We start from the raw sequence: 11,562 nt of genomic DNA on the forward strand, positions 1-11,562 counted from the left end.
AAAAAAAAAAAAAAAAAAAAAAAAAAAAAATCTTCTGGTCATATATACTTGAAAAAAAAAAAAAAGAAAAAAAAACACAACAATGTAAAGCGACATCAACCAGTTGCAAAGTATGGCCTTTAGATGGATCCTGACTAGAACAAATAAAACTGTAAAATAAAAATAAAAAATATTTGGCCGGACACGGTGGCTCACACCAGTAATCCCAGCATTTTGGGAGGCCAAAGTGGGCGGATCATGAGGTCAGGAGATCTAGACCATCCTGGCTAACACGGTGAAACCCCGTCTCTACTAAAAATACAAAAAATGAGCCAGGTGTGGTGGCCGGTGCCTATAGTCCCAGCTACTCGGGAGGCTGAGGCAGGAGAATGGTGGGAACCCGGGAGGCGGAGCTGATAGTTAGCCAAGATTGCCACTGCACTCCAGCCTGGGCAACAGAGTGAGACTCGTCTCAAAAAAAATAATAATAAAATAAATTTAAAAATAAAAAATACTGATGAGACAATCAGAAATCTTCATATTGATCTGATGATATGGAATCCTATGATTACAACAGTGCTGTGATGGCTGTGCCATGATTACATTTTAAAAAGGGAGTGGACTTACAGAAATATATACTGATATATGTATAGATGGGATGACACGATGTTTGCAATTTGTTTCAAATAATTGGCAGTGGTGGGGAGTGTTTAGAGATGAATCAAGATTGGCCATAAGTTGATGATGGCAGGGGCTGGATGATGGATACATGAAAGATTATTGTTGTTGTATATATTTGAGATTTTCTATAATCAATCCTTCTGTTTGAAGAGAAAGAAAAAAGCAAGACAAGAGTGTAGAACTTTCAGTGATTAGAGAAGAGCTCCGAATGGTGTGGTACATAGAACTGCTACAGCCATTTTCTACCATGAGACTAGACAGCCTAAGAATGAAATCCACACATGAACAAGGGCACAGCTAAAAGAATCACAGAGAAATGAAGCTACAGCCCTGATCAAATCAAAACCAAAGCCCATCCCACTTGAGGACTTTTTCAGAAACAATAAATCCTCTTTACTATTTGTACAATGTACAAATGCAATTTGAGGTGGATTTTTTGTTACTACAAGTGAGGACAGCATAACTGATACAATCTCCCATTTACTTTAAACCTAGTCATGCTTCTGTCTCTACATTCCCCTCAAAATGTTCTCAGCAAAATCACCAATAACTTCCTTGTTGCTAAATCTAATGGATCTTTTTGACAGTCCTCAATTAATCTTTCTCATCTACACCTCATATTTCTTCATCCTCAGTGTTCTCTTCCCTAGTCTTCTGAGCCTCCACATTCTCCGGTTTTCTTTCTAATTACCCTATGCCTAGCGCCTTTGCTCGCTCGCCTGTCTTGGGTCCCTTCTTTCTCCATACTATCCCTCAAAGTGACTGGCAGTCAGCTGGGTGGGGTGGCTCACACATGTAATCCCAACACTTCGGGAAGCCAAGGCAGGAAGAGTGCTTGAATCCAGGAGTTCAAGACCAGCTTGGGCAACCTAGTGAGACTTCCTCTCTACAAAATATTTTCAAAAAAATTAACCAGGCATGTAGTCCAGCTACTCAAAAGGCTGAGGCAGGAGGATCACCTGAGCCCAGAAATTTGAAGCTGCAATGAGCTATGATCACATGACTGCACTCGGCCTGGATGACAGTGAGACCTTATCTCTAATAAAAAAAAAAAAAAGGAACTAGACTGGGCCTAGTGGTCCGCTTGTAATCCCAGCACTTTGGGTGGCCAAGGGGGGCGCATCATGAGGTCAGGAGATCGAGACCATCCTGGCTAACATGGTGAAACCCCGTCTCTACTAAAAATACAAAAAATTAGCCGGGCGTGGTGGCGGGCACCTGTAGTCCCAGCTACTTGGAAGGCTGAGGCAGGAGAATGGCGTGAACCCGGGAGGCGGAGCTTGCAGTGAGCCGAGATCACATCACCGCACTCCAGCCTGGGCGACAGGGCGAGACTCGGTCTCATAAAAAAAAAAAAAAAAAAAAAATGTGACTAGTGAGTGGTAGTCACCTACTTTTTAAATTTTAATTACCACCTATAACTCTCATCCCTGAGGTCTTCTAAGCTCCATACATGAATTTCCACAGGCCTAATGCACAGACCACCATTTTATATGTTCCTCAAACTCAATATGGTTCTTTCCCCCTTCTCTCTTAAACACACACACTGGCCCTCTTCCATTGTTCCCTTTCTCACAAAATAGAATCAGTCTTAACACTTCCCAAAATCTCATCTTTTCTTCAACATATCCAATCAATCACCAAGCCTTATCCTTTACATTCATCCACTTCTTTCCATATCCACCACTACCATCCACATTCAAGACGCCATCATCTCTCACCTGAACCATAATAACTTCCCAACTGGTTTCCTCCTTCACAACTCTTGGCCCTCCTCCAATTCATTTTCTACTGTTTCCAAGACATCTTTTTAAAAATTGTGGTAAAATATACATTACATAAACTTCACTATTTTAACCATTTTTAAGTGTATTCCAAGAGATTTTCTAAAAACAAATCTTCTGATGATTTCATCTTGCTCAAAACAAACTGACTGGCTCAGGGTCCAGGTGGGAAGAAGACTTCTCACAAGATCTACTCTTTTATACCTTTGAGTTTTGAATCTGTACCTGTATACCTATTTTAAAAAACTTTTTAACTGTTAATAAATTTTCAAGAACCTATAACAAAGACCTCTAGCATCTATTTTTTTAAAGGGTAGGTAGAAGAAAATATTTCTGCTGTTTCAAAATCTGTTGTGAGACAAAATTCTATAAAACATGTAAATTAGAAATAAGTTTACATGGTCAACAGTCTATTTTAATATCATCATCAACCAGGCACGAAGGCTCACGCCTGTAATCCCAGTACATTGGGAGGCCGAGGCAGGCAGATCACTTGACCCCAAAGTTCGAGATCAGCCAGGCCAACATGGCAAAGCCCCGTCTCTACTAAAAATCCAGGAAGACTATAACTCAGAGGTTAAGATACAAATTTCAATATCACAAAGGCTTAGACTCTAATTTTGTTTCCACCTCTTACAAGTTGTATGATCAAGGGCAAGTTAGTTAACTCCTCTAAATCTGTCTCATTGTTTATTTTAAAAAGGGTGAACAATCATGTATTTCCTAAATTCTTATTTTCAAATTGAATATTTGTGAAATCAGTATGTCTTATAATTCATTTGTACTTCAATGTACAAAAAAACCCTTTTTAGATCACAATAGTTGTCTTATAATATTGATAGCAGTGATTCTCAACTTGGGCTCCTTTTGTTCCCCAGGAGACATCTGGAGATGTCTGGGGACATTCTGGGTTGTCACAGCTGGGGTAGGAGTAGGGGTGGAGATAGGGAACACTACTGGCATCAGGTGGATACAGGCCACAGATACTGCTAAAATCCTAGAATGCACAGGACAGCCCCCAACAACAAAGAATTATCTGGCCAATAGTTCTGCAGTTGAGAAATCCTGTTTTAGAGTCTTAGAAGAAATAAAATAATATCTACTTAATAGGTTCATTCTCCAAATTAAAATAAATGCATATAAAATGCTTAGAATAATAATTAGCACAAAGTACATGTTTAATACATGTAATAGTATTTTTTCTTTTTTTTTAATCTAATGTGCTTAGGATAATTTAACTACTAAATAAATACCAAATTCCTTCACCTCACCCTTCACATAATTCTGCCTGTTTGTCTTTCAAGCTGGCTGTCTCACTGCTTCATTACATAAACCTCATCCAATCAATCTGGTCTCTGTTGTTTCATTAGCACTACCTGAGTTTCACAACTCCATGCCTACATACAAACCATTTCCTCCATCTACCATGCCTACTTTCCATTCAGCCTATAGCTTAAATACCACCTCCACTAGAGAGGTCTTCCTTCACAGACCACTGATTGCTGGAAACGGCCTCTCCCCTGCCACCCCACTGCATCCTACCACCACCAGTCTCCCTCTGAATGTCATATTTCCAATTGTACGGCTCTTACCTTACTTCTGAACTCTACTGTGGTTATACATTTATCATACCTCCCCTACTAAAGCATAAACTCTTAAAAGAAACGCATAGCTTAAACACACAGGATTTGACACTATTGAATCAGACCATTCTCCTTGAAACTTTCTCCTTCCAGGGCTTCAGTGTTACTACACTTTTTCTCTGTCAATGGCATCACAGTTCAGCTTGTCAGTCAACAAATCTCAAAATCTCAGGTACCTCATCCTTCTTAAAACCTCAGGTGACCCCGTCCTCTTACACATTCCCTTTTCATTCAAACCATTTCCCATGTACCCGGTCACTTCGAAATACTAGAGATTAAATATCTGCAACGTTTTTTCTATCATTTGCCTCATTTCCATTTTTTGACTTCTACCCATAGAGAACAGTAGTTACAAGTACAGGCTCAAGTCAAATTCCCTGGGTTCAGACCCCAGCTCCATTAGTTGGGTAACTCTGGAAGAGTTCCTAAGCCCCTGGGCCTCACTTTCCTCATCAGTAAAACTGGAATAAGTAACTGTTCCACCTCAAAAGGCTGTAATAAGGATTTAAATGATACAGTATGTATAAAGTGCTTGACACACAGTGTAGGAGCTCAGTAAATATTAGCAGCTTTATTTATTATTATTTTTTTTTTTTTGAGACAGAGTCTCACTCTGTTGCCCAGGCTGGAATACAATAGCACAATCTCGGCTCACTGCAACCTCCACTTCCCGGGTTCAAGTGACTATCTTGCCTCAGCCTCCCGAGTAGCTGGGATTACAAGCACTTGCCACCACGCCCAGCTGATTTTTGTATTTTTAGTAGAGATGGGGTTTCACCATGTTGGTCACGCTGGTCTCGAACTCCTGACCTCAGGTGATCCACCCGCCTTGATCTCCCAAAGTGCTGGGATTACAGGCATGAGCCACCATGCCCAGCCTATATTAGCAGCTTCATTATCATACCCCCCCTTACTTCAAGACCTCATGAATTTTTTTTTTTTCTTATTAGTAAATTATTCTATTGACTACAAAGTCAAAGAGAAAGGACCTCATCTTTTGCCCAGACTCCTGCAATAATGTCCCAAACTGGCCCCTCTGCTACGGGTCCTTCTTAACCACAATGCTACCTACTGCTCTCAACAATCTTCATATATGCACAGGAGTCAGACCTTATATAGGACTTTGACAGCAAGATCTGTTAACATAGACAAAGAAATGTAACAAGGTATATTTATAACAGGAAATATTTTATATCACTAAACTAAATGGGATACAAAGGAAAATAATAGTCGAGAAGATTGAAGTGATAAACTGACACTAGGAAGTGGGCCTTGAATTCCAAATTCAAGAGTGTCACAAGAGGTTTTGCACCTACCATTTCCCCCAAAGGATTTAAGGGAACAGAACATTTAAAGAAAATTCTGTAAAATCTTTGCTTAAATGGGTTAAGCTCTTCAAATATAGAAAAGGCACAAATAGTTGAACTACTTCCTCCTTTGCAATTTGGATTATCTATTTACTGTTTCAAATTCATCTATAAAAACTTATTCTTCATTTAATCAAACCCGTACCTGCATTCTTCCACAAATTAAACTCTTAAAATTTGGACTATTTGTAATACTTTTGTAATACTACTGTAAAGAGAAGAAAATGATTCAAGGCTCCTAAGACTTCAAATTAAGTAAATATTCCATATCTGCTTTCTAGGTATTACAACTTCAGTGTTTTGTGGGTTTTTTTTTTTTTTTAAGTTCAATTACTTTGTTCTATGCTCACAATTTATTTCTAGCTATGATTTTAAATGACTTTTACAACATATGGTTATAAACTTGACTAGTTTTTCAGTACATCAAAAGTTAGAAAGTTTCTAACAGAAAACACCAAATCAGTGCCTGAAGACCCTGTAAGTCATTGTTAAAGGAGTGATTTTAGTAAATCATATTTGAAAGCTGGGTTAATGTTTTGAATAACTGAATATAATTAGGTAATACCTTTGAAAAATGCTATCTATTAACCTCTCCTGCATAAGAGTATCGGCAGCAAATAAAGAATATTTACATTTAAAAAATTCCTAATTTTTTTCTTTTTTTTTTTTTTTGAGACGGAGTCTTGCTCTGTCACCCAGGCTGGAGTGCAGTGGCCAGATCTCAGCTCACTGCAAGCTCCGCCTCCCGGGTTCACGCCATTCTCCTGCCTCAGCCTCCCAAGCAGCTGGGACTACAGGCACCCGCCACCTCGCCCGGCTAGTTTTTTGTATTTTTTAGTAGAGACGGGGTTTCACCGTGTTAGCCAGGATGGTCTCGATCTCCTGACCTCGTGATCCGCCCGTCTCAGCCTCCCAAAGTGCTGGGATTACAGGCTTGAGCCACCGCGCCCAGCCACCCTAATTTTTTTCTAGTCATTCCATATAAATTTATGTTTTGAAAGACTGTTGATAAAGAATAAACAAAATGGACAAACATAACATTCTAAATAATGTATTAATATATTGTTACTAAGTCACTTAAGGTCTTCTAAACTTGTTTTTCATCCCATTTGAATATGGTCATTTCATCCATTCCAACTGCTGCCAAGGCAAATGTAATAGCCAACAATATCATCTATCAGAAAATGAATTAAGATTTGCACAATTTTTAAAGAAAAAAATACTATACTTCAATATGTACTATGTGCACATTTTTCACACTTGCAGATAAAACGGATACTCTGCAGAATGATATGGAGTAATAAGCAAAGACTTCAGAGTCAGACATGCAGAATACATCACTTGCCAGATGTTTAATCTTGTGCAAATTAATCTGTGAGCCAGTTACCTTATCTGCAAAATGAGAACAGTATCTACAGGGTTGCTGCAGGAATAAATGAAGTAGAGTGCTGGGTATCTAACAGGAGTGTTCCACCTCCACCAATATCTTATTACCCTTTGGAGTCAGACCTCAAATCAAAACTCATTTCTGCCACTTACTAACACTGTGATAGTAGTAAAGTTAACCTCTCTATGTACTGACTTCCTCCTGTTTTTTAAATCGGGAACACACTACCTACATCAGAGAGCTGTTTTGAATCCCCAATGTACAACTTAACGCAAAGCATCCAGCGGCAGACATCAGATTCCACTGATACTAGATTTCCTTCATTTCCTTTCTTCTTCAAGTGTGTTCAGTGTGTTCAAGTGGTCTAGAATCCACCAACCTGGCTGACACATATCCAGAAAGTAGGCCATTTTCTAGTTGGAAGCTTTTGTGTATCCACGGCAAAATTTTGACATCTGTATCCTATAAGCATCCTCTCAATTCCAGATGGAAAGAAAATATTTCTCTTATTCCCTTTACCTTTCACTTCATACATACTACCTTTCCACATAGGTGACTATGTAAATTTCCCTCTTTCCATGTTTTCTAAGCACTTAAATAGCCTTCATTTGCCATCCAAATAGATACTAGCTTCAGTGTGCTGCTTAAGTTAAAACCAACATACATCTATTATTCTCACTGCTTCTATCAGTGGTGCCAGAATGTTTTTATATAAAGGCAGTAACAGTTTGTGTTTCTTCCTATGAGTTACACTAGACATTTAATTTCAAAGAGATGTTTAAAATATAAATTAGTTGAAAAGGATGTATTATATTTATTCCTGATGCCAGTTTAATATCAAAGCATGAAAATTCAAGTAAAATTAAGGCTGCCATAAACATAAAATCACACCAATGGGAAGCTTCCCCAAAAACAAATTCAAATAATTTTCCAAACACTGAGATTAATCTGCTATTTAAGTAGGGTGTGTAAGTCCTGAAGATACTCAGTTGTGTGTAAGTTTAAGCAATAAAACTGAACTAAACCATTTACCAAAACATTACATAGTACTAAAATTGGAAATTAGTCACCACCCCCCTAAAAAACCCTATATTTAACATGTGGAAACTTGTGAGTACTACGGAACTTTTCAACAAATATTTCATGTATCTAAAATTCACTAACTAGGGAATAGAAATCTTGTAAAATTACTCTTAAAAGTTACCAAATTACAGAAGCATCTTCCAATGAAAAGCAACTCTAATTTTTTAAGCATTTCACAACATGGGCTCCTAAAGCAACACTAAAGAATCACAACGGGAGGCCCTTTTCCTGTTATTTTGCAAAGACTGGGTTATGGAGGGAGTGTTTAACTGCTACTGTACTACACAATTTCTGCGTCAACAGCACTTGCCTTCAAAAAACTCCTCTATTAAAAAAATTCCCAAAGTAGGGAGTTTCTGTTTCTTTTAATTTATGAAGCCAAAATACATTTGGAAAAAAGAATATGCCTCACTGACAATAGGAAATGAAAACAGCACCCTACAGTCAGCAAACTGAACACTGGTTTTAAATAATTGATTTAGTAAGAACTTAACATGTGTGCAGAAGGCTGATACAGCCTTAAAGAATGACAACAAAAATTAATACTGCACTCGACACAGGCCACCTTACATCCGACGGAGCCTGAATAGCAGCCATCATTACAAATGTCAAAATCAATACAGTACTATGCACTATACATCCTCTCGCAATAATAAAGAAACCAAGTCAGATTTCTTGGTGGTGTAATCACAATTATGACTGAGACAGAAATGTATGCAGCACAATGAAGAAAATACCACAAATTAAAACCACTCTATGTAAAAACATAAAATTGCTCACTGGGTGGTGGTGGGGAACATTTTGCCATCCAATAAAAGGAATCTGGCCAAATCCCACCTGACCATTCACGTGCCCTTCATTGAAGACCAAACCTGCTTTCCGTATTTCTCCTTTCTTTCTCTTTCTAGCCTCCCATCATCTCCATGAACCTGTACGAGAAGACAGGCACGGAGAGGGATTCGAGAATCAGGAACAAAAACCGGGATGTGGACCACATCAGGAGGAAGAGGGGAGGGAAGGGGTGACACCACTAACCTGTCCCAAAGGCTTTGGCCACCAGCCAGGCCAGATTGCAGGCGATTTTGGCCCTGGAGAAATCATAGTGGTCAAAGGGCTTGATGGCTGGAACAATGAACGTCTTTCTCATCTCCCTGGGGTCTGCAGCATCCCCCATCTTTCACGGCGGCTCCTCGGGATGTCCCGGCCCTAACCTTCACATGGCGTGGCCTCGCCGCCACGGGGGTCGGGAGGGAGAAGCAGTTCAAACCATCGGGGCCCGGGCGACGTCCGCCCGGGCGCCGACGGGGGAGAAGCTCAGCTGTCCGCGCCGCGCGCCTGCCGCCTCCCGCGGGAGCCGCCGCCGCCGCCGCCGCTCCCGGGCATAGGAATGTGGCGGCGCCGTCTCCGTCCGTCCGTCCGTCCGTCCGTCCGCGCGAGGTCCGCCCCGCGCCCGCGCCCCTCCGAGCCACCCGCCCCGCGAGCCCGCGTGTGAGCGAGGCCGCCTCCCCTTTGTCTCGGTTTAGTCACACGGGCTTGGGGGAGGGTGGAGGCTGGAAGGGCCCGGAATTTTAAGGGAGGGGGGGTGGGGGAAACCTTCAACAATCACGTTGTGGAAAATGTCCCCGCCATCGCGATGCCCGCACGCCCTCGCCTCCCTCTCCCCTTCCCTCGGAGCGGGGAGACCCCTCAGGCCCCGGGTGGGCGGAGGGACGAGCGGGACGAGGGGGAAGCACAGGGCGAGTTGGCCCACCCAGCGCAGCCCGGCTGCGGCCCGCGGGAGACGCAGCAGCGGAAAACGTCAAAATCACTGCGGCTCGCAGGCCGCCGCCGACCCGTCCCCTCCTCTGCGCTCCCTCCCGTCGCCGTCTCCTTCCCCTGCCGCCGTCGCCGCTGCCGTCTCCCGGGTCTTCCTCCCTTGCTGACGGCGAAGGTGGAGGCCTGGGAGAGGCCGCGAATCCCAAGCTCTCAGTTCCTGTCTTATCAGTTATGTCCTTGTAATTTTTTCCTGCCCCTCTTTCTGCAGCCCGCTGAGTCGTTCCCTCTCAGCCGCCGCCGCCGCCGCTGCGGTTTTCCGGCTGCGGCACTGGATGGAGGAACAGATGCGGGGACTGAGCATGCGCCCTCGCGCGGCTCCGACCCCCGCCCCCGCCCCCGCCCCCGCCCAGCTTCCCTCCAGTCGCCGGCCCACTGAGCATGCCCAGCCTAGCTCCCCGCCCGCGCCCGGGATTCGGGGCGGCTGCCTTTTAATCATCGCTCTGGAGTACTCGCTTGAGTGGACATCCTCCACGTCCCTGGCTTTTGGCTGCTGCTGCCTGCACTGCTGAGAGAGGAAAAGGAAGACAGGGAGGAGGGAGAGGCCTGGCAATAGCTTTCATATTCTACTTAGTGCTTCTTAGAAAAGAGTTGGTATTTATTTAAAATGCTCATTATGTGACACACACTTTGCAGCGAACTTGACCTGCACTTTAGCCCTCGCGAGGTAGATGTCATTGCTGATTGTCCACGAAAGAGAGGTGGATGTGATTAGGTCATACATGGAACTTAACCACTGAGGATCTGTGGGGGCTCCAAACCTGTGTTAATTTCATGATATCGAGATATTTTCTTAACTCAGTGCTCTCCACTTACATTTTATCTCTGGGATGGGAACACATCCATCAATGCCTCCCCATTCGCTCAGAAAAGAGCATAAATTCTTTCACAAAGCAAGCTAATGCCCTTTGTGACCTGGCATCTGCAGGCCTTTATAGCTTCATTTTGTCAGAACTGCTATTTTCTTCAATGAGCATCCCTTCTCAGATCTCTACCTCCTTGCTCAGGGTGGTTCCTCTGTCCACCCAGCTTACTCCTACTGCACCTTCAAACTCCACAGTAGTCACTTCCTCCATGAAGCCTTCCCTGATAGCTGCTGACAACTTTCCAGTCAGGGCTGTCACATAGGTGCCTCCCCCGTTGTTCCCAGAGCACCCTGTTCTTAATTCTGTCGTAGCATTTGTCACATTGTGTGGCAATCATCAGTTACTTGTCTGTTTTTCCCATTGATGACATGATGATGGTATATCTCCAGCACCTACACGGTACCCAGCCCCATAGTATAATTGCTCAATTAATGGACTACATGTGAATATTATCAAAGTTAACACACACTGAGCTTACTTAAATCACTAGCTCCTCACATCTCATTTTAATACATTATCTAATCTTATTTTAAAATTATTGTTATTATTGTTATTGAGATGGAGTCTTGTTCAGTCACCCAGGCTGGAGAGTGATGACAAGATCTCAGCTCAGTGCAGTCCACCTCCAGGGCTCAAGCAATTCTCCTGCCTCAGCCTCCTGAGTAGCTGGGACTACAGGTGTGCCCCACCACACCTAGCTGATTTTTTGTATTTTTAGTAGAGATGGGGTTTCACCATGTTGGCCATGTTGGTCTCGAACTCCTGACCTCAGGTGATCCGCCAACCTCAGCCTCCCAAAGCCCTGGAATTACAGGTGTGAGCCACCGTGCCCAGCCTATTATTATTATTTTTTGAGACAGGGTCTTGCTTTGTTGCCCCTGCTGGAATGCAATGGCGAAATCACGGCTCACTGCAGTCTTAACCTCCCAGGCTCAAGTAATCCTCCCACCTCAGCTTCCC

At 42.7% G+C, this 11,562-nt stretch overlaps 1 protein-coding gene across 4 annotated transcripts in view; it reads right to left on the bottom strand.

The window, feature by feature from the left end:
* CAMSAP2 (calmodulin regulated spectrin associated protein family member 2) overlaps positions 1-9,373 on the bottom strand; it is a 116,866-nt gene extending 107,493 nt beyond the window's left edge. For 2 of the 4 annotated variants that reach the window (XM_025404264.1, XM_025404281.1), the window contains exon 1: positions 8,960-9,373. In XM_025404264.1, the coding sequence (XP_025260049.1) occupies positions 8,960-9,098 (139 nt within the window). In that variant the 5' untranslated portion in view covers positions 9,099-9,373. The remainder of the gene's footprint in view (positions 1-8,959) is intronic. The other 2 variants (XM_025404290.1, XM_025404271.1) reach the window with 1 other exon arrangement.
* Positions 9,374-11,562: the final 2,189 nt, after the last annotated feature.

The sequence above is a fragment of the Theropithecus gelada genome, chromosome 1, assembly GCF_003255815.1.
Source record: "Theropithecus gelada isolate Dixy chromosome 1, Tgel_1.0, whole genome shotgun sequence".
Taxonomy (NCBI): Eukaryota; Metazoa; Chordata; class Mammalia; order Primates; family Cercopithecidae; genus Theropithecus; species Theropithecus gelada.